The sequence below is a fragment of the Trematomus bernacchii genome, unplaced genomic scaffold (genome assembly GCF_902827165.1).
Source record: "Trematomus bernacchii unplaced genomic scaffold, fTreBer1.1, whole genome shotgun sequence".
Classification (NCBI taxonomy): Eukaryota; Metazoa; Chordata; class Actinopteri; order Perciformes; family Nototheniidae; genus Trematomus; species Trematomus bernacchii.
Genome location: NW_022987739.1, coordinates 7,943,909 through 7,968,086, shown reverse-complemented (window position 1 = coordinate 7,968,086; position 24,178 = coordinate 7,943,909). Strand labels below are relative to the sequence as shown.

Sequence of the window (24,178 nt, the reverse complement as noted above, 5' to 3'; positions counted from 1 at the left end):
TGAAAATGACTGCATTGCATCTGGGAATTTGACATTTTAAAGTGGGGAGAAAATCAGGGCAGAAAAAAAGAAGATAAAAAACAATTGCAATGTGGCACACAATGTGAAATTATATTTTCATTGTAGTATAAATAAAGATGGGTTACTCTGTATTTGTCTCAGACTGTACTCAGCAATGTCTGTGCAATAAGACTCCTCAAAGGCTGTAAATGTCCTAAAGAGTGCAGTTGTTGGCCAATATCACAAATATGACATAAAGAAAACATGATTAAGTATTTTATCAGGCTGGAAATTACTAGAAAAAACTGTTAAACAGTGTATGTTTGACTCAAATTAATCTGGAATATTGAGATCTTTTTAGGGCATGAAGAAGTAGTTATCCCAATGAATACTTACATTTTCCTGTTGACTGTAGTACAATTGTAAATGTACTTTAATAGTCATGACCTTTTGTTCTTTTTCCACTCAGCTTACCTTTACCGTAGAGGACCCCCAGCTCTGTCTTCATTGGACAGGTGAGTCACTGAATTTGTCAGCATGTGTGCTTGGTACTACAGAGGTCTGTATGTAGGTGTGTGCAGGTGGGATGGAGATTTGTCCGGCAAACAGCACACTAATCTCTATTCAGGGAGCTTTGACTCAGGTGCAGGCACGGGTATAGCAAATTCAGCAAAAATGTTTGAAGAAAATAAAAACATTAGTCAGAGACTGGAATAGAGATCATTAATAAAAGCAGCATTACTGCTGATCATTTAAAACACAACAATTGCTGTTGGAAGCTGTTCCCTAATTTGGAGGCAGACCTAGTGGCTCCCTTTTTGACACCAAAGGACAACCCGTGCCTAGGTTTTCTGACACAACTGCTTTCCTTCTGAGCTGGGTCAGTTTTATCACCGTACACACTGTGCTCTGTTGTTGATCTTGGCAGCTGGACCAATGGCCAAATAAGGTATAAAGCGAGATAACAACCGTGTTGCTGCCTGTTTATCAGTATCCAAGGCATTCCCCTTTCCCTTCTTCCGATCTATGTCACAAACTGTCTGCAAACTCCCACATTCAGCTTTAATTTACACTACTCACATCACAAGTGGGCCATGTTGTACCCGAGGCTCTCGTGAATTATCTTACAGGGCCTTAAATGCAGCTCTACTCAGGTTCTGTTGCTGCTGAGCTTGTTTCTCTTGGATGTTGTCTATATCCAGCTTGTGTTACTCCATCTTTCTGTTAGTCTCTTTAGCTTCCTGTCCCTTCATCTTTTTTGTTTTATCTCATTCCTACTCTTTCCCTTTCCCCTCATTTGCTGTGTCTGTGTGTGTGCCTGAATTCACTCTGTGCTCTCTCCTAAAGGAGGTTTTTTTCTCACATCTCAACCCATCTGCCAAATCCTCACATCCTTCAGGGACTCACTGTTCCTCTGAACTCTGCCAGCCATCTCCTGTACGCTTTATGAACCATTTCCTTTTAAACTTTTCTCTAACAGACATGTGTAGTGTCTATACACGTAGTCCTGGCTTCACTGTTGCTGCTCAGCCAATCTCTTGGGGATATTAAGAACAGCAGGTATTCCTGGCATGATCTTTACACTGGCTTTCCATGCTGTGTTCAGGGCCAAGGGCCCACAGGCCTCCCAACGATCACTTTTAGCATTGGAACAAGGGTTGTGCTAAAAAAAAAGTATCTGCTTTATATGGAGATTAGTAGCATCGTGCTGCTTCTGAACAGTCTTGAGTTTCAGTCGTTCACATCTTCAAATGTAGTATTTGCCAAATAAAATAAATAAATAGTGCAATCAACTGGGAAAAGCACCTCTAAATAGGTTGAAACAGAGAAAACACAATGTTAGCATGCTGTGTAATCAAAACTAAACCCTACTTTACTTGATTTGTATAGCAAAAGCTTTCCAGTGAAAATAATTGTGCATGGCTGTGGTCAAGACAAAGACACAGGATTGGTTCAATTATATTTACTGGCAGTAGGTTTAAGAGATCCAAGTTATTTTTACACAATATGACTGGTTTGTTAAAGTGCTCCAGACAGAATAAGATGGATCAGTTATGAGACAACTGTTGGAAAATTGCCTAATTTGGGTGTTAACAACATAAAAGCTAATAGAAAGCCTCCCATATACAAGTCAAACATATCTTTGTAGCAAAAAGTGAAATAACTGAATCATTGCAAGAAGCAGAGTGGGACACAACAGTCTAATGTCCCAGCACATTGTTTGACATGCCAACAAAACTAGCTGTTTTAAATATATCCCCTGCATTTATTTGTTTTGATTTATTTTCCTGTGTTTCATGTTTCAAATTTAACTGTGTTTTTTGTGGGATTACATTTTACTTGAAATTATCCAAAATCATGCATCAACTTGGTCTGACTCTCTCTGACAGATGTGCCAAAATCATAAGTGTTAATGACATAAAAGGAACTTGATGTTCATCATCATTCAAAATCATCAGTGTTTATATGGATGAAACACAGAGGCCACAAAGTGAGAGATGTGAGCACTGAGTATACAGAGGGCTTTGATGAACCATTACGCATGCAGTTATGATCCTGTTAGGGCTCTGCCAGCAGCCGCATGCTCACTCACCCAGACTCACTCTTCCATTCACTTATTCTGTCTCCATTCACAAACAAGCCTTGGTATATTGCAATGTCTCTGTTGCTGCTAATAAAAATTGTAGAGAAAGAAAACTGGCCGGGTCAGTGCTGACGAGGAAATGATATATTCGCTTACAATGGGATTTATCGCAGTGTGTTTGGAGACCTGGCGGGAAAAGGACCAGTTGGATGAGCTTCATACACACCTTTACAACACTCGGAAGTTTCCAATTGGAAGCGGGTGTTGTTCCAGGCCAGGTGGAGGGGCAGAAGACCCGCATAGTAGCAGTAATATTACCATTCCTCATGGGTTGGCGAGCACACAATGCTACTTGACAATGAGCCAGTCACTTCAAACACTTAGAAAACACAGCTGCACATTTGGAAAAGTGCTTTGATCAATGTTGCAGACCAGTCCAATTATTTGAATCCACTGATTCATCTCTAAATGTGTTTGCTCACTCTGTTTTATAAGTAATATATCAAGTTGAATGATAACTGGCCATATTTGTCTGCCCAGGAAATATATTTTATAAGGAGATTAAGAAATACTACAACATGTGGACTTCTGCAAAAATCTGCAATATTTTTAACAAAACCTGCATTTCATCAACTAGGGTGTGGAGTCCAAAAGATTGATTTTGTGGACCTGACCTTTCCCTTTTTTTTTTTTCAGTGGACACTCTAAAGGCTTTGCCGATCCCTCTACTTCGAAGCCATGTTCTTCAGGTACATACTATATGTGTACTTGTGTAAACATTCATTCTGTTTACAGTACTGCACATGCAATGCTAGTGAAGATTGAAGACCAGTGTTGCTTCTGGCTATGATGTATTATTGGATTCCTGGAGTTAGCCACTCTGGGAATTTCCTCACTTCATGCTCCCAACAGCCTTTGAATACTGAGAAATGTCAGGTCAATAAAAACATGTTATTTGGCCCTTAAGACCTACAGACTTTCAGACAGATCAATGTACATTTACAGCCTTTTGGAGCATTGCTTTGATTGATTTCAGTACAGCTTGTTTATATATTTATTCTTTTGTTACCTGCACAATATATTCTTTTTCAACTTCCACTGAGTTTATATCCTGAATATGAAGAATTGTGACTGTTGCTATTAGAAGTTACACTCGTCAAGAAATAACTTTTTTTTTAAATAACAATTTTTTAAGAGGTGGAAAGTGCTGTTATGAATACATTATGTGGTGAATGCTAAGTTTATACATTGAGGAAATGAAAACAGATGCCGTTCATGGCCACTTCTGTTGTTGGTTCTCTCCAGGCAGCTGTCTGTCATGGCTCTTTTGTTTCTCTTAGGTGTATCATACTTAATCCCAAGAAATATGACCCTCAAGGCTGGGGTGCGTGAAACTGCCAAGGCCTGGGAATTCATATTACGCCAGGAAGAGTCTGAAATCAGGAGAGAGAGATCCAGGAAGCGTGGCCTTGCTAAAGGCAGAAGAAGAGTCAGAGATAAAAACAGAGGGAAATGTTCCTCTTCACACAGGTGGGCCTCAGTGATTTGAAGTCATAAATATTCATGAAAAAATTACCCTAGGTCAGTTCATTTAAAGAATGTAATTCTCAAGTCTGTTTCCCTTTCTATATAATTGTAATCAAGCTCAAGACAGTGCAACCTCTTCCCTCACATTTCCCTCTATCCATCACTCTTCTTTGGAGCCTCTGTAGCGGATGAATGCAAGTGTCTGCCTAACAGCTGTGACCTTCTGGATTTGGCAACATATAGTATATTGGTTCCCGTCCAAATATCTAGTCTGTTATGGGCTACTTTAATATGTGTGCATTTGCTGCCAGCCTATCTTTGTCTCTCACACAAGTACATGTGTGAACAGCAAGATTTGCTGAGTAGGTTGATTGAAAACTTCAAAGTAAAGACAAAAACAGAACAAAGAGCATTGAGGAGGAAACAAAACGTCTGTTTGCCAGGTGAGACAGGAGATGTGTGTGTATGGTGTTGGCAGTGTTGGCTGATATTTCAGTATGACTCTATACTAGTATGTAAGGGAAGTTTTCTGTAGGAGCCTGCTCAAGTGGCAGAGAACCAAGGCTCTGCCGACAGGATGGGAAACAAATGGATTGGGAAATGTTTGACTTGTACTTATTTTATAGTTCCAAGGTAACCTTTAACTTAGTCTGTATCAGTATGTAGCAAATGTTAGTTCGTTTTGTGTGACACTGTAAAGTAACAGTATGTTCCAAGTGTTGATTTTCGCTGAGGTGGGTGTAGTCTGTGAGTGGTTCCTTTCTCCACTGAAAATGCACACCTATAGTGAAGAAATGCACACTATTGCAAAAGAGCTCAAGACTATTGTGACGGAAATCAAGACTGTTGCAAGGCCAGGAGAAATTATTGCCAGGATATGCAGAAGTAGATATTTTTTGTATTAGTTTTTTTTCTGGTTCACTGAGACGGGTCAGGGTGGAGTGTAGATAAAGGAATAACTTGCTGTATTTGCAAGCTTCTGCTAGGAAATAATTTTGGTTATGCTCCTCTGCATTAAACTTGAGTCCTTCCTCCCTGTGGCTCACGGATGATCAAATCCAATCTGATATCCACTCCAAAGTTCACGTAGTGCCCTACTACCCTACAGTGTGACAACCACAGTTCTTCCGAATGTGAACTCAAACACTCATTCACTCACTCACTCACTCACTCACTCACTCACTCACTCACTCACTCACTCACTCACTCACTCACTCACTCACTCACATCAAGTCAGGCAGCTGTCAACTCTGATACATACAGGCACATCTATGCTCTTTCTCACATACTACTCAGCTTATAAGGCTAAAACTGCACAAAAGGATGAGTGACATTGTGCTGGGATTGTGCATTCTTCTAAAACATGAACATGTTAGCTATCAGTTCACTTCTGCCACTGCCCTCAATCGAAAAATAATTAGACCCATACCTTTTGCCCAAATAAAACAACAAATGACTGCAGCTGAATTGTTACCAATTTCTCAGTAACTGTTGGTGGTTGCAAAAGCTGTAATGCTGTTGATAAAACTGAATTCCTGTGTCAGCTATACTATTACTGAACTTGCAAGGAAATAAGTGCAAAATACCAAAAATGACAAACTCAAGTATCTCTGACTGCACTGTGTCAGTTGAATTATCCTCAGACAATGTTCTGCTTTTCAGCACTTCTCCTAAAGAGGTGAGCTTTTTCCCGGAGTATTTAAATGACTAGATTCAGGTTTGTACATAAAGCTCAGAACAGTCTTTTGGGTCAATTGAGGGAAGCGGGACTGGGGTACAGATGCAAGGCTGTAGGCAAGCTGCAGAACACAGGAAGCTGGGATTCTTATGTGTGGGACAGACGCACAGCGAATGCACAGGAGATTTGCTTATTCACACCGATAGATTTGTTCTAATGTCGCAGCCACGAAGGACCAAGAGTCCAATGTGCTGCTAATGTTGGGTGTCACACACACGCTCACATGTACACGTTATGTGTTTTCTGTAACATTGATTTATGACTCTGTTCTGAGCTATTTTTAGACTGGAACTGGAGGGGGGGCGTGTGTGTGTGTGTGTGTGTGTAGTGTGTGTGTGTGTGTGTGTATAGTGTGTGTGTGAAAGAGAGAGAAACAGATGGAGACTTATGTAGCTAGCCATCCCTATTTTTCATTGCTGAGGTCATAGTGAGTGTTACATTGTGCATTCGGGGTGCTGATGCAGAATATGTGCTTAGCCCACATGTGCTGTTCTGAGCCACACACAGGCAGAGTGTGGCAGGGTATCAGCTACTGGTTATCAGCTGTGGTTTTGACCGCATGCCCCGGATTTACAGCCACCACTAATAGATTCCATGAGCTTAACACTCTCATGCATTCATCCAGCGGTTTACATACTGTGTGTTTCTGTCTCTTCCCCTGCCTCTGACACCCTTTGGTCATTTGGTCAACACTGACTGCAAATCACATGTCTGGATGATAAATGTGGCTCTCATCTGTCCAGCTGGCTCTTCCTCAGACTCTGGCATCATCTCTTTCATGTGCACATGTGCACACAAGACAATGGCAGCGCGCAATATCCACTTTTTGTCTTGGTCCATTTTATGCACGTGGCATCGCACACATGTTCAAAGAGACGTAAATCGAATTATTATACTCTTGGCTGTTTGATCACTGGTCTATTGAAAAGCTTGCATGCACTAGCCAGTAAGTTCATCTGATAATAACTGAGTGAAGTCCCAGTGTGATGAGGCAATTAAAATGATAATTGTATTTCTGCTTAAACTTGCCCGAAAAGCTTATTAGAAAGTGTTGTAAGGCTAGTGAGAACACAGTATTTAGCAGACTTTGAATATGGCACAGGAACTGGTAATTGAAAAAAAGGCAGATGTAATACAATTCATTGAAACCAAATTAGAGCATTACTAATTCATAACTGCAATAGCATTTTACTGCCTGAAACTAATTTCCACCAGTTAACAGTAACAGTCCTATTCAGTGATTCCCTTCCTTAGCAAAAAAGTGGAGTTTCACAAGTCTTGCATGTCATTTCAAAAAAGAATCCTCAATGCAACTTTAATGGTAGTCTGGGGATTTGGAGGAGCTGCCCTGACTCCCTTCCAAGTTTAGTTTTAGATTCAGGAGGCATAGCAAGATCCAAAGGGATCTTTTCTTCTACCATAGGCCGAGAGGGATACAGTAGGTTTTACTTGATTTTCTTCAGCTGCTTTGTGCCTTAGTGCCACTTTTATCCTGGCTCCAGGGTCTGACTTGAGGCCTTATATATTGGATTCCACCTACATCTGTTTTTATTTTCCCTCTACGAAACTTACTCAGCCCCTAATTTTACATACGTTTTGTCTTTCTGACTCAACTTCATGCATGAATCACATTTCTTTCCAGAGCCGATCTGAGGGCCTGTACCTAATCAATTTGAATGTTCCTTCTACAGTGCTTGCCTGTTCTTGGATTCAATGCTACATTCTGTCCATATTATTTAAACATACTGTACAGCAACAGCATTCTGTTCCTTGCCACTTACAGCGAACAACACTTGCTCTCTTGTTTGATTTTTATGGGGTAAAGCTCTCTTCCCAAGGGCGCTGCACACTGGTAATCTTTTACAAAACATGTTTGTTTCTCTCACACTCAGCGGCACTTTCTGCTTATTTTCTTTCAAAGGTTTAAATTGACCTGAGCCCCCAATTCTGTTCAATTTTACACAACCCTCCTAGGAAAAATTGGCTTAGTTTCTTTGTTGTGTCTGGAGCAAACTGATTGGCAACAGTGTTTTTACACAATCATGGTTCCATCAATAACCTAATTAGATGGTGGGTTTCTTTTGGCCAAATCAAACAATCCAGCATTGTTCTTCCCTACAAACCCAGGTGGCTAGCAGTCGCTGTCCAAAGAACTGAAACTAATCACAAGGGAAGTGCCAGAATGTTTTCTACAGTAAGTGGGATTGACTGTGCAGTTTCTTTTAGACACATAGCGCCATGGGATGTGTATAATGAATAAGATCACATTAGTGGAATCTACATATTAATTGGCTCTTACGTTAATATCAAGCATGATTATCACACATTACTAGTAGGTAGGAACAGGAGAGAGGAGAAGTAGTAAAGACACTAAAAAAGGTTGAATTAAGTTATTGATTTTGATTGATGCTCATTGTTTATTTAATCTTGGAGAAGAAAAAGCTGGATTAGTGTTGACATCAAAGTACTGCCACACTCTGGCACAGCTGCGTTGTTTTGGCGACTCTACAATCATTCTTGACTATAATGTAGCTGAAATAACAGCATCTCCTACTCCATGTGTCATTAGATGTTACGCTCTATCCCTCAACTCACAGCTGCTATTCATTCTTGTGGATATACTTGCATGTTAATTGTGCCAATCATAAATTGTGTTTCATATCCTCAGTGTGCCTCACTGAATCCTCTGGCTTTCTCAGTTAAACGACTGAAGGGATAGAGTGGACCAAATTACATCTCGGCAGGCTCAGGCATTTTATGAAAATCTGTGATACTGCCGGCCCTGAAAGGCCTGGGCCCTATAGATGAATACAATCATAAAATGTACAAACAAATCCAGAGGCTCCCATAATATAATTTAGTCCTTCTAACACTGCCTCCTTGGGAACTGTTTCAATGTGCTTTTTTGGTGTTATGTGAGGTGGTTGTTTCTGTGTAAAACTAATGGCTCTGAGCAAGAACAAATGTGGGGCCTTGGGTCCTTATCCACGCTGCTAACACAAGAGCTGTCTCCAAATATTGAATATATTTAGCTTTGTACTTGCTACAACTCTGCCCCTTAAGGCGCTCTCTCTCTCTGTGTGTTGAGTGGTAATAATTACTCCAGCCATGTGCGAGCTGTTTGCCTTAGCAGTGCAGTATCTGTACTTTTCCTAAGACTTTATTGAGCAAAAATATACTTTTATAGGGGAAGAGAGAAATGCCTTCAGCCAGCGTGATGGTTCTTAAAGGTCAGGGTGATTATTCTAAATCTGCAAGCTGTGCCAAGCAGACTCGTGTTGAGGAGAGTGTGAGAGAGAAAGTAAAATATTCTAAATGTATACACAGTACAAGTTCCCCTTTGGGATGTTAGGTTCTCTCATTAGTGAATAGATATTCTCTGAAATGTCATTCAAACTCAGTCTGTGTCGTCACAGCTCCTATTCTATAATTGTAGACGTTCCTAATGCTATGACCGTCCAATCTGAATTAGCATCATTCAGCGCCCTCAAAAATGTGTAGAAGCAGCATAGGAAAATCCAAACTGCTTCTTGCATTGGATAAAACAAAACCAAGAACATAACAATGGTGTTACTTTTGAAAATGGAGGAAAATTATCTACTGGAAAAACAAGCACACTTGAAAACTTGTTCACTTGTTTCCTTTGTAGGGATTAAAGCTCTCCTCCCAAGGGGCACTACACACTGGTAATCTCTCACAAAGCAGTTTGTCTCTCACACCGTCAGCAGCAGTTTCTGCTTCTTTTCTTTTGTTGGTTTGAATTGACCCGAGCCCCCAATTTTGTTTGATTTCACACTCACCCTCCTAAGGAAATATTGCTTCTTAGTAGTCTCTTTGTTGATTCTAGAGCATACTGGAGGCATTGGTGTCTTAACACAATCATGGTTCCATCAACAGCCTGATTAAATGGACCTCCAAATGGCCGGTAACAAACAGTAGTACTTCTTCTTTACCCTGGGGTGCTTTGGTAATCGCTGTCCATTGAACTGAAACAAATCGTAGAGGGAAGACAAACAGCTTAATCTTGTTTTGGTGCAGATCTGTCACTGTCTTCCATTGACCCTGGATTAAGCTTGATTCAAATCTTGAATCTATATTCTTGGTCTTTTCAGTAAACATAATACAATATTTTTTTTATAAAAAGGATAGACTGTGTAGTTCCTTTTAGACACATTAAGGCCATAGGATGTGTCAGAAGGTCTTAGTCGAATCTGCATATTAATTGTATTTAATATGTTAATATCAAGCATGAATATCACAGCCCAACAATTAACATGCTTTTGAGGAAACCATCTGTGTATTATAAACCCCCTTATATAGAAGCAGGCAGAGTCAAGCTGACAGGGATATCTTCATTTAGTGTTTTTGTGTTGTAAATATACTAACTAAGCATGATGAACGGACAGTCTATAGTGGAAACATGTTATGGTGAATCTCATCTTGGGAGGACACAGTGTTGCAGCCAACCAGCGTCTGATTACTACAGACGACCTCTGAAGGTTACACTGTAATGAATGCATCGTTTAAAGGAGGGAGCTACTGTTCAGGGACACTACAGTATACAAGTGGGGGTTTTTTCATGCCATTTCTCAATGCTAAAATGAATACAAATTAAGTAAGCTAATTGTTAAAACTATATTTATGTAATTATTTACAATGATGTGCACCTGAAAACGATTTACTAAGACATATGATGCTGGTGAAAATGACAACTGGCAACCATACAATGTTGTCACATCTCTGAAAATTAAAACAGGGTGATTTCAATATTGAACAACTGGACTATAGCATTTAGTTGAAAGTTAAAACCATGTTTGCAGGTGTTTCTCTTAACCAACAACATTTGATTGATCTTCCTTTAAATGTGTTTGCATATGTGTTTTCAGAGGACAGGAAAGGTGTAAAGTAGTGACAGATCATTCATTCATAGGACTGCAGGTCCTACAGGGAATAATATATTTTCTAAGGTTTTTTTTGGCTTAGAGGATACTGCGGCATGCGTGCTTGGCTTTAAGGGCATGCTGTGACACTAGTGTTTAGCTCTTTGTTACCTAAAGTCAAGGCCAGGGGAGAAGCTACAAAAGCTCAGGCAGGCAGACAGCAGGCACTGTGGTTAAGGTTTTAGTCCCTTGAGTTCTGAATTATCTCTCTCCCGCTGGAGAAAAGGGAAAAAAGGCCAGCAAACTAATTTACTGTGGGCTTTGAGTTCGTTTGTTTCCCAATGAAAATGCCTCCAGTGTCATTAGAAGGAAATGTAAAACAGACAATTTGCATGTATGATGTTTTTCAGTGGAAAAGAGAGGAATGAGGAGGAGCGAAAGCACAGCTGCCACAGTTCTGAAAGGGTCAGTGAGAGGCCCAGAGAGAGCAGTCACAGAGACAACAGCGAAGGAAAGAAGAAATCATCACGCAGGTCTGACAGAGAAACAGACTCACATAGTCCTCATGAAAAAGCAATTAAAAAAATAATAGAGATATGATGATGATAATGTCATTGTCCTCCACAGCAGCAGAGGCAGCACGAGCAAGAGGGACGGTGGTGAGGACAGAGAAAGTCAGAGTAGACACAAAAACAAAAAGGCCAACAAATAGGAAGGACAAGGAGATCAACATGATGTTCTCTGCTGGCCAAGAGAGGAAATTAAAATCTGAGTGGCTTTCAGTTTCTCAATCTATTTAATGAGAGGACCTGCCCTTTGGCATCTAACTGTATCTATAAGAAATGTTGCATTGTGTAACATTTTGTTAAAAGGTGAAGATTTGTATGTATGTATTGTGTACAAAATGTTTACGCTGCACCTGCTTTTAGTCGATTTTGTTGAGTTGAAGTAAGGATTTTAAGTATGTATAAGTATTTTCTCTCACAACTCTCATTTTCAAATGACTTTATTGATCATTTAACCAAATGTACCATCAGATATACTACACAGGCCGAAGCATGACAGATAGAACCGCAGCAGATGGGCCTCAGACCATCCACTGATACACAGAAACCAAGTCAGTTTTTTTTCTTAAAAGTAAGAAAATTTGTAAGGCCTCCATAATGTCACCTAATTAAATATTATTTTTTAACATGTTATGAACACATTGATCTTTTTATTTTCTTAATATACTCTTTTTATTTCCAGTGGTTGGATAATTAAGCCATAGCTTCTGAAATAATAGAAAAAACCTCAACACAGACTACTACTTGGCAACGTGTCATCAGGTCAACAGATGAAAATGACAACCACTGTCAGTACAAACAGAATGGAGCCGATATTAAAAGGCCATACCACAAACAAACAAAAGAAACGTATTACAAGTGCTTGGATCAGTACTTTTTTTTTTAGACACCCAACATTTACAGTAAAGAAATGTGAGTCCAACTTAACGCATACCTCTAATATATAACTACTGGAATTGGCAACGTGTTGTGTCTCCTCTCGATCCACCCACCAGACTCACTGTATGCTGTGCCAGAGACGTTTACTCTAAACAGACAAGACCAACATTAAAGTCTGAAGTGGCTCAGCTTTGGATCCTCCCTGTTCAGCATTCTTGGGGGGGGGGGGGGGGGGCAAGTTAACCTCTGGTAACAATCCAGTCTCATGTTTGTCCCTCTCCAAACTCCTGGAAAAAGTCTCAGCTGTCCATCAGAAGTGAGATATCCATACAGCTATAGCACTATTCTAAGCTTCTCCCACACAGCAAGCTTAGGGTGGTCAGAAAGTCCAAAGCTCTGAAGTCCAACATTCCTTGGTCCGTGCCACTGAAGATTTAGCACCGCTACAGCAGACTGCCCGGCCAGGAGACGATGGTCAGGGTGATCCTGCCCCGCAGCTCCTTTAAAAGGCGCACCAACGCTGTGTGGGTCATCCCCCATGTACTCGTCCCGTTCACCTCCAGCAAAATGTCCCCACACCTGCACACAGTGAGATGACCATACAAAAATTAGCTTGACTTATGATTATGTAAATTACCATAGGTTAAACCCAGACATTATAAATACAGCTGTGTTGGAGCTAGTCCAAAACAGATTTTCTCGTCGCCTACCTTATCCTGCCATCATTGTAGGCTGGTGTCCCCTCCACGATGGAGCGGATAAAAAAGGATTGATTGCAGTTGACCTCCTCCTGACCTCCCACGATGCTGAAGCCCAGACTGCCCGAAGTGCTCCGCCGCAGCACAATGTCTTTGCAGCAGTAGAGATGCCTGCATGGGCCAAGAAAGAGATTAAACACACTAATCTCTCAACTGCATCTTTGAATTGTATCTAGTGTATATCCATGCTGAGTGTGTGTGCTGGAGCTAGATAGCTGAAACCGGCTCTGCTCAGAAGACAAAGGCTTCTTTTTTTAAGGTGTGACTTTTCCTTACAGAGAGAAGTGTAACAATGAGAATGGTTGAACTTTATATCTCATAAATATACCTCAAATGAAATTTACATTTAAATGTTTTTAGCTGCGCCAGAGAAATATACATTATTATTTCAGCAGCAGTTGTTTATCTCTGTCAGCATGCCACTGTCTTAAAGATTGAATTTCAAATATATTAAAATCTGAACGTTTTTGATTCTCAGAAGTTCTACTGATATAGCAGCAGTGAATATTTAAGCTGAAAAGTTAGTTTGAAAGTATAATGAGTTCTCTCTTCCCAGCTGGCTCTGTCAAAATGTCCGTTGGCACCAGCTGGCAGAGGTCAAAAGGACCAGTGTGGAGGGGGGATATAATTATACTGGGCTCAGAAAAAAGGAGTGGAGAAAGTACAAAATGTAGATTTAGTGAGAACTGAGACATCAAGAGGTGCTCACCTGGGTAGCTGCAGCCATGACACCCAGATTGGTGAGTAATCATCATTGGGCACGGGGCTCTTGGTGCTGTCTGTGGGTGAAGGTGTGAGACAGGGCGGCATGGCGCAGTCCTGCATGCTGTCTTCTGGAGGACGCATCTCCAAGACCTTGAGCACTACGGGGGAGGAGGTGTTCTTCAAGTTGGCCACGGCTTCGCCTCGCGTCACCCCCGTCAAGTCCACCCCGTTCACGTTTAACAAGATGTCACCTGCGGGGGAGAAAGTGGACAGCACAGCTCATCCACTGCCCAGGGTTGCTGCCCTGATAAATGCTTTTCAAAAGACCTCGCGGTGCGGGGACTCATCATCTGCCTTTTTAATATTCAACAACCTTCCTGCTGCAACACAAAGGGATAGAAGCCAACGCCACCTGTGCTTTAAAAAGCCTCCTAGCGATGAGAGTGGTAAAGAGAAAAACAGACGGCATAGTCCAACCAGCTAATGAGCAACCCAAAGGACACACTTGCGATGCGCGGATATGCTAATACAAATGAAATATCTATTTCAATACACAAAGATATTTCATAACCACACAAACCGAGACAGCAGCTGTTGCTGTGTTGTCCCATAAGGATAAAGTAATGTGCACCTTGAACCATGCACAGGTCAAACTGACTCAGATTTCTCTGTTTTTATGAAGGCTTTATGCTCACAGAGTTTTTCTCGTTGAGAGTCTCAGAAAAGGAATGAGTGTAATGACAGGCTAAATGTGTTTTAATTTGGATAGACTGGAATAAACAGTTAAAATCAGCTGAAATCTCTCACTCCCCTGCCTTCAACTGCAATATGGGATCTCAAGGCTACTGCTATTACATCCAGCTATTTTGGGGCCACTCTGTTTTGCTGTATTTCAGAGCTGACTGATTTCATATAATGATATCATTAAGTACTCCACAAATACTCCTCTGGAACAAAATAAGTCCCGAGCCCTGCTATGCAAATGTTTGCTTGTGTTTTTGTGTAAGTTTGTAAGAGCCAATTTACGAGGTAGTGATCCACAGCAGCATCACTGAGGCTTTTGCTGGATGAATACACTTCATAATGAAACATGAATCTTAAGTGTTCATCAATCCCTCAGTTTGTTATATTCTAAGTATTCATCAGCAAAGACAAAATCCATTATCGTCTGTCAGCCATAATGTGCGCTTAAGTAGAGGACAACCGCACAAAACTAAAAACAACATCCACTAATTTAGTAATTATTTGCTCAAAAGCCCTGAACATGACAATCCCTTTAATCCTTGCAAATGAGTTATATTCTAATTATTATAACAGTGTGCAGGTAAGTAATGGAAGAGACTTCAAGGGGTTCATTAGGAGTTCATTTTACCTTTGCGGATGGAGCCCTCCTGTCCCACCACTCCATCAGAGTCCACATTCGTGACGTAAATGGGGAGGTCCCACCCTCGGCTGGACATGCCACCCGCCACCGTCATACCCAGGGAGTCATACGGCTCCTTGGTCAGTGTTACCGTCTTCTCATAGCATGCAGGCTTCTGACAAGAGTCCTTTAGATGGGACAGGAAACACACAGAGAAAAGGTTTTGCATTAATACCTTGTCCTATTTTATGTTCCACTTCCATGGCACACCTGTCGCAATGGATCACTCTCGTGTATCCACATTTTTATAAAAACATTAACTCAGTCCAAACATGATATGCACTTAATTGTTACATCAAGGGCACCTTCCATAGTCTACATAATGTAATTAGATTGTCAGGCAGCACATTTGCATATTAATAAAGGGCTGTTTTCTCTGGGACTAGCGATAGCCCCTTAATGATAGGAGAATTCATATGAATACCAGCCATGCTATGGGAACAGGAGTCCTTTGACACAGTTGCTATGTAATTGATGACCTCATTAGCATAACTGGTAATGTATAATATATGGTGGTTATTAGGATCAGGCAGCTCAAGTGCCTCTTCATTTTGTGTTGATGTTCGATGTAGAGCTACTGATTTATTCATGGTCGTCCTGATGTGCGTTTTGGTTTTGTGAACGAGGCTGTGTGTGGGAAAAAGCGAGTTAGATTTTATTTATGACGAGTGTGTTTGAATGTCACATGGGGGAGAGCGAGGGGGAGTAGAGTAGTAATGAATAAGGCATGGACACATTGAGGTTGATGGGATGCAGCTTTGCTAATGTGCTGCATTCAGACATTTCTGCTGCGCCCACAGGAGGAGATCACCGGTAGTCACGTGTCTGACCTGGGGGCTCGACACTGCCGACCCACACTGCTGAAACTCCCACCCAGTTTTCTAGACGGTCTAGCAATATGTTGTGGTCAACAGTATCAAACGCAGCGCTGAGATCTAATAATAGATCTCAGCATGACAGACACGAGTGATTTATCTAACTATTTTACAGGGTATTTGTCCCCACAAAGTATGTTGTAGGGGATACATTATCATGCATTTTGAAGGATAGTGATCTACAGAGGCAAACCTTTTTGTCTACTTTCAAACCAAATTTGAAATCACAAGTTTGTATCTTAAAATAGTGACTCTAAAAAAAATTATTAGGAGAAAATAGAGATATTAGCAAGTTCAGTAAGGAACTGGAAAAAGTGTTTTGGTGAAAGGAGGTGGAAGGCACACTAAATCATGTGGGAGCTTTTCTGTGGGAAAAAAAGATGGCTGATATGGATGCAACAATTCTCTGAAAGGAAGGCTGCCGGCAGTACTTCTTGAATGACATGCTCAGCTTTGATGGGAGAATAATACCGCCATGGATCATTTGCACCTGAAAGGGACTATTTATCATGGAAGGTGGAGACGGCGGAACAAAGCTCCTCTGTGTATTGCTACTGTTCTTGTTTCATGTGTATCTGTCTGTGCTGCTTACCAGAAGTGTTTGCTCTATATCCACAGGGGAATATGGTGGAGGGCCGTCCATGCCCCACGGAGCTTCTTGTAAGATATCCGGGGTAGGCAGGCAAATCTGACGAGACACGATGAAGTGGACAGCCTCCTCGCTTGCCTACAGAACAAAAGGGAGGCAGCAGAGTTCAGACATTATTTCGAAATCATACTTAGGCTAAATAATATGTAATTGAGAAATAACATTTACATTGATCAATAACCATTTGGATTTAATTAGGAATTAGTTAGAGGCAAAATCACATTTCTTTTTTTATTTGGATGAAAAAGCCATTTAAGGAGAACATTGCAGGAAACTATGGTCCCTGCCATCAAACGACAACCCGTGTCTCTGTGACTCGAACTTGTACCGAAGTCCAGCAACACTTATTCACACATTCACATGAAAGTGGTCCAACAGACACACAGATGTCTACTTTTCTGTCCCTGCTCTGAGATTTCCTCGGGTCCCTGCAGCACAGAGCTGCCTCCTGAATTAGCCAGTCCAGCCTATTATTGTCTTAACTGGAGTAATTTTATTTTTCCCTGCCAGTTGTTAATCTGCCATGTTGGCTCCACTGAGGCCAGTCAGACTGCTCAGACAGGAACTCCAGGGACCAGAGACCCTGCACGGTCAGCCACAAACACACTGCAATTAACCACGATTAACCACAAACACACCACCATTGACTGGCATCAACCAGGAACCAGAGACAGCCGCATGGCCCGGTCCATTAGGGAATCATCACAATTAAATACTATTAACTGCAGTGAGTGCAGACACAACAGCACAGCACCACACAATTATCCTGAATCACCACAATTATCTTTAATACCTAAGGGATCCGGGGTAAGAACAGAACACTGTTGTTTAGGGTTTGTTACAACATGTGGACTCATTTGACTAATTAAAATGATAACCTTTACATACAACGGTAAATCCTGCTTTAATCGATTAATGTAAAGGAGAACCTGTTGACTGACCTGGATTAGCAGAGCAGCATGTTCTGGGGCTCCGTAACGTAGATCGTGCCCATTGATGGCCAGCACGCGGTCACCAACGCACAACTGTCCATCACGTGCTGCCAGGCCGCCCTCCAGGAGGTGAAAGATGAAGACGCCATGCTCTTCCGGCCGCCTCACTAGCTTAATGCCCAGCTGCTCATCTGGAACGGATTTATTCAGGACCACATGGATGCTATCGTCCCTTAAGGGATGGTGGGGTAGACCGTGAGATAGGTGGCCCCCGGCGACATCATGCCCGTGGCCGTGTGGGTGGCTCTGCGAATGTGAGCGGTAGTGATGGCGCTGTTCTCTGAGCACTGTAAGCCGGAGGAGCTGGCAGGGCTGTTTAAGTGTTGCCACGGCATAGCAGTGGGGTACATTGCTGATGTCAATGCCGTTGACCTGTTGGGGCAACAGAGATGCAGGTTACAAATTGACTTTTGATTGCTTCCATTTATTGTGAAACCGATCTCGACTGTGATACCTTCAGGATCATGTCCCCGGGCAGCAAGCGTCCATCTCGAGCAATGACACCTTCTCTGTATATATCCTGAATGAGGATGCGAACCAAGGGCGTCTCATTGCCACCGACAATGCTGATTGCCAGCGGGTCTGAAGGATCCACCCGCGTGATCTTAATACTGGTGAGTTCACCGTCAGGGATCAGGTGATGCAGCTGAGGAAGAGGCAGCACTAAGGGAGAAGGCGAAGAGAAGAAAAAGGCTGAGTTTATTTCTGAATTTTACTGTACACTGACAAAAGAAATCAACTTTGACAAACAGCCAAATATAATAGAGAAGGAATTGGGAGAAAGACAGAGAAAGAGACACATTGAGTGAGAACGTGTAGCAGACAATGTTGGAGAGATTATGCAGTAAAACCAGCTGTTTCTACTCCCTCAGGTTACTAAAACAAACTTGTACAAGCCAAGAGGGAAAATGTACTTGGCTGATTATTCTGCTCGATGCTTGTATCATTAGTCACATACATCTGTAGCGAGTATGCTTGGGAAAACCCTGAATTTGAAATTTCCACAGGCTTTTTACTTGGGCGGGGATGCGAATACAGTTCTCAAAGGCAAAACTCTGCACATATTCAAACCAGTGCACAGTAAAAATGTTAATCGAAAAAGACAGATATCTTCTAGTTTTTCAGTGAATCTGCACGAGGTACTTATAAAATATTACATGTAGTATTTTTTCCCCACTTTTTTTTTTACCTCAAGACTCTACATATACAGGGTTCTGCCATATCAAAAACTCCCAGGTGTAAATCATTGTCTGCTAGTTTGATCTCATTCAGCTGTGCATGCTCTCCTCCCCTGATGCCCAGTGGTGAATTCCACTTAACAGCAGAATGACGCATCCTAAACTCAACCACGTGGAGGTGGGTGGGGATTTTCTGTGACGATTTTGGCCAACAGCCTTGGCCAATAAATGCCACAGAAGATGTATTCCTCATCTTGTTTATTTTGATTTGGTTATGAAGAATGACTCTCGTTATTCCTCAGTGGGCTGTGTCCCCCTGCGCTTCTATCTCTGGAGCCTGAGTCGTTCGTTCTACTCACGCTGCACTTTCTCCATTCCAAAGTCAATATGTTGTCTTTATCGCAGCAGATTGCTTCTAGGGTGGAAACCACATTAACACAGAGACCTGCAGCTATTATGTAACCCTTCCTTCTCTCTGTCACACACACTTTCAACCACTGTCTTTCTCCATCCCGTCATTTATTTATTCATCCACTACTCCATCCTTAGGGACATCTCGATGCCTTTATCTATTTCCTTATCTCCATTGTCTTCCTCTGCATCCGCTCTTCTCTCCATTTGTATGAATCTATCTCCACTTCAACCTTCTATCCTCTCCGTCTATCTTTGTCTCTCCAGCGGCAGGCAATGAATATTTAATATATTCTCCCAGCCTCCTCAGTGATGGCCTCAGAGAATAATCTAGTCCCTGATCGTTCGTCATCCTTCATTCTTACGCAACACCACATTCCTTCTCTTCTTCCTGTCATGCTGCAGTTCTACTTCAACATTATGGTCTCTTATGGTCGACTATATTTCCTCCACTTAAATATCATGAGGGTCAGGCTGTGGATATTCCATTAAATATCTCTAAAGCACATTGACTACATCACTTCTTATGGAGCTACCATCTCAAGAACAAGGCGCTCTCAGGGGACTACTCCATCAAGATGGTGCAAAAAAAAAACTGTTGTCCCTAGTTGTGTTGGAGGGAGAAGAAGATAGGAGGAGAAGGATTGGAAGTGGAGAAAGAAGGTCACCATCCTCGTTTTCAGTGACCTCCCATATAACATCCCTGTCTAAAGAGCCTCAGGCTACCACTCTCCCTCCTGATCCATCTCTAGTGATGCACCAGCGGACTTATGCAATCTGCAGCTGAATTATTAAAGAAACATATGCTACTGTTACACTGTGGGCTCCCAGCAGTGTCACCCTCCTCGTACAGCAGAGGGAACATCACAGATGCACACATAGGGAAACACGCAGGCGCCTTTTAGCCTTCTCTGGGGAAACAACACAAAATGCACAATACAAGCACAAGCATATACATGAAAAAGAAGACCCAGAAGAAATGCAGGCTTTGATCCATACCTTCCTGTGGCACGTTGGAGTTCCTGGCGTTGTCTCTCTCCTCAGACGTCTCATTGCTCACTGCGTTGCCGCTCTTTGTCCTCCGCAGGACACTGAACGCCCGGTTCAACCTCCTGAAGGAACGGCTCCTCACTGAAGAACGGTCAAAATTTCTGACTGCAAAGAACACAGGGGAGAAAGAGAGGCACTTTAAGTATTACCTCACACTCAACATGCCCAGACATGTCTGAATCTGCCTCCTCACAGCCAATCCAATACCTCCTCCTTGTTTAGGGACTGAAATCTGTGTTGCTATACTGTTGGAACTGGTAAGAAGATGAAGTTGTACAATCGAGCGGTCCAGCTTGAATAATACAACCATGTGTGTCGTGGCTTAATAGATGCCAAAACAATGCACAGTTGTTTACGTATATTAATGTGAAACAAGATTTTTGCAATTGTAGTAAGTGTTCAGCAATCCTTTTCCCCTTCATCGTTATGATAATGAGATTAACTTTAGGACTATGCATTGTTCCTGAAGTATATGATTTGCAAATGATATTGCCTTTTATCAAATGTACCCTTAAGGGTTTCTAGTAGCCCAAGCAGAGCTATAGAACAATGTTTTTAACAGAGGGAAATATCTGGCTCTTCAGCTACTAAATGTTTCATTATGTTCACCAGCTAGTCTCTGTGTCTGTCTGCTGCTGAGCAGGTCGTTTACTGAAGATATCAAAAGAAATGTCAATGCCGAAAAAAAGAATATTGGATCGGCACATCCATCTTAGTTTACATACATGTAAACAGGATTTTAAATATTCAACAACAATGAGCCTTGACATTGTGATTTGGTGAGAAACAATGGACTCAAATAAAACTTTCTTTTAGGAAATTACAGTGCACCTTTAACGCAAAACCTGAGACAGGTTTAGGTTAATTTCCAGACCAACTTGTGCTTTTATTTACGGAGCACTCTGCATTTTACCGTGTCACTGCAGTAAAAATAGATTTTTGCCTCAAGTAGAACGTTTTGTTTGTTGTACAACTTCAATATCTCCTTTTTAGTGGATGAAAAAGCTTATTTTAACCATCTTTAATTAATAAAGCCAATCCGTGCTGAGTATATACTTGGTTGCATAACTACAGTAGTGATGTAACACAGTGTGGACTTTAGTGACCACATGAGACGCCTTCAGGGAGACTGTTGACTGGTTCTTTGCTTTTTCTAGACAAATGACCAACAGGCTACAGGAAGCTGCAGTGGAGAGGGGGCAGCGGGCCTCTGCAGCGCCCCACCCTCCCTCTATCTCTCTCACTCTCTCTCTCCCTCCCTCTGCGGGCTCTGAGAGATGCAAGAGCTCCTGACAGCCACATTATTCTTTAAAAGCGCCAGCCGCTTCTGGAGCTGTCAGCTTGTTCAGCAGTAGTGGCGCTTATGGTGGTCGTTGGTGCTCAGCCGACCAGGCCTAAAGTGCTGGTGCAGCGTCATTGGGTGTCTACACTGCCTGTAAGCTCACGTTAGGGGGGGGGGGGTGGGGGGAGAGGGATGGATAGGCAAAGAGGCACACTCATGACTGCTTCCTGGTTTCACAGGTGGGAGAAATGGAGGGAGAGGGCTGTTCACGTCATGAGGCATTAACACACACTTGCATGAGGCTATATTTAACCTACCTCTCCTTCCATCTCTCCTTGACTGCATAATGTACCTGCCCTCTCAGTGACTTTCTCTCTCCATCTCTCTCGCTCTCTCTGTTTCTATACTGTTTTCCAAAAAGAGAGATTTTATGGATTGGTGCAAAAAAAACAAGGCAGTAGAGCTAATTGGCTAATAGGATTTCTATCAGAGACCATTAGAAAGAACAAAGACTGTATTTAAGGTTGAACGAGAGCCTGATTTATACATTTCAAGTCTGCAGGTGTAAAAGTATGTTTGAACCTAGCATCTGGTGGGACTGTGGAACTGGGACTACACAGCTCTGTACTGTCTATTGATTTTCAACCTGTCACTCTGATAAACACAAACTCCTTCCAACTCTCTTTCTCAGGAAACTACATGCTAACGTCATGCAGGACTGAACATGACCACATGCAAACGTCCGTCCGCCCACTCACACTCACTCTTCTTGCTGCTGCTGCGGGCGGCCAGGCTGGTTGTGCTGCCTGACTGACTATTGTCCTCCATGCTGGGGTCGAAGGCGGGGTTGACCAGACCAGGCTCGTCTGAGAGGAGGGCCACGGCGGCGGAGGTGGGGCCGTCATTTGGCAGCGTGGCGATGGTGAGTTCTGACGTGCTGTCGGTGCACTCGCCCTCCTGGGAGCGCCGCTTCCTGTCTGCTGAGAGCCCATAGTGAGAGGCCCCTTTACACCTGCACACAGGGGTCAAAAGTCAGCCTCAAACTCAGATTATAGAGTCAGCATGGAGAAATGAATACTGGATATGTTGATGAAATAATTAAACTGATGATCCGACAACATTATGTGATGAACTACTCGTCGAACATGCAGCAATAAACAGCAACACATTCTAACCGTTGAGTGAAAGTCAACAAATTCATGTTAGCGTCTGATGAAAAGGTCACATTCTCAAGATAAATGTGAGCAGATTTCAGTATCGCCTCCAGCCTGAGGCTTTCTGCATGCTGACCTCTATCTGCTGCTTTGTGACTGCCGCACACAAAGACCGCTTATCAGCACCTCTTAACACACCACACAACCTGTACAAATGTTGTGGCTGACTATATCCTCTGCTGCTCTTACTTTAAAATGTATGCAGCACCTCTCTGAGAATGTCATATTTACTCTAAAAACCTTTTTTGTGACAGTATCTGTAACCACATTCAGGAAAGATGTTCTCTGTTGCAGTGAGTGTGAGTATCACTGACGGATGATTGAATACAAATGTAAAAAAACACCCGGCAGACAGGAAGGAGGCTGGGTAACTGACACAACATTTGAATTTGAAACAGATATCGTCTGAATGCAGTTTCTCTCAAAAATCTGATTCCTAGGTTCCAGGTGTCTCCTCCCTGTCAACAACAGCACAAACACATTTACAGCCTTTCTCTCTCATACACACATACACAGATACACACCCATGTGCACATATTTTGCTAGACACCATAAAAGGCTTTTCACATTGACAATATTAAATTGGGAATAGTTGTTTGTGAATTAAAGATATCCCTACAGAGTAGGTTATTGTACTGTTGGAACATTTTCCTCCATCTGTAAGCCATAAAGGCTTTGAGCTGACGCTTCATCAGAGGCAGGAATAACACTGGCTTGTGTCTCTGGCTGTCTCTGCGGAGCCATCAGCACAAACATTAACTGGGTTTTAATGAGCTGGACCAAACCCAGGCACCACGCAACAGTAGCTCAGAAAAACAACAGGAGCGTCATCCATTCTCCTGTGCTGTAGGAAGGGCGGGCCACCACTGGACCTTACATCGACGATATCCAGCCAAAAAGGAGGGCTTCAGTCAAATCAACGGAAAATGGTGGCCATCACTGCAGAGTCTTTTATCAAACAATATTACATGCTGGTGAAGCATCGCAGCCAAGCCCTGAGTAAAAATGTTGGGCTTTGAAGGCAATTTATTTAGTGGCCAAACCGTGCAATTACAACTCCTGTGCTCGTTACGTGATGCCATTGGGTGAAAAAACACTTTTCCCCATTGATTTGCATTGGAAAAGAGAAGGATAATTGCACTAATAGCCGAGTCCAGAGCTATTTTCCTTCCTCCAGTTTATGTAAATTAGCCAGAGAACGAGCAGCAAGGTTAAATCCAGGTAATTTTGTCTCTTGGGTGTTAAGCTATTTTGGCTTCATCAATGGGTCCTGCCTCCCACACTGCATCTGTTCGTTTGCTACATTGATGATTTGAGTTGGGAGGCCATTGGCTCCTTGGTGCACAACATCGCTAAAAGCAGCATTTTGTCTCAATAACAGAGCTGTCAGTGGGTCATTCACCCTGTCCATATCTCACAGGGGAAATCATTTCATCCTGAAGTGGGTTCTATATCTCACTTGTAGCC

The 24,178-nt window shown here is 42.2% G+C and overlaps 1 protein-coding gene across 4 annotated transcripts in view; it reads right to left on the bottom strand.

The window, feature by feature from the left end:
- Window positions 1-11,719: 11,719 nt before the first annotated feature.
- The window catches only part of lnx1 (ligand of numb-protein X 1), a 32,477-nt gene continuing 20,018 nt past the window's right edge, over window positions 11,720-24,178 (bottom strand). For 2 of the 4 annotated variants that reach the window (XM_034147085.1, XM_034147087.1), the window contains 9 exons: window positions 22,256-22,509; window positions 20,165-20,320; window positions 18,031-18,239; window positions 17,526-17,948; window positions 16,528-16,662; window positions 15,010-15,187; window positions 13,642-13,888; window positions 12,885-13,043; window positions 11,720-12,753 (listed from right to left, as the gene is read on the bottom strand). In XM_034147085.1, the coding sequence (XP_034002976.1) occupies window positions 12,618-12,753; window positions 12,885-13,043; window positions 13,642-13,888; window positions 15,010-15,187; window positions 16,528-16,662; window positions 17,526-17,948; window positions 18,031-18,239; window positions 20,165-20,320; window positions 22,256-22,509 (1,897 nt within the window). In that variant the 3' untranslated portion in view covers window positions 11,720-12,617. The remainder of the gene's footprint in view (window positions 12,754-12,884; window positions 13,044-13,641; window positions 13,889-15,009; window positions 15,188-16,527; window positions 16,663-17,525; window positions 17,949-18,030; window positions 18,240-20,164; window positions 20,321-22,255; window positions 22,510-24,178) is intronic. The other 2 variants (XM_034147086.1, XM_034147088.1) reach the window with 1 other exon arrangement.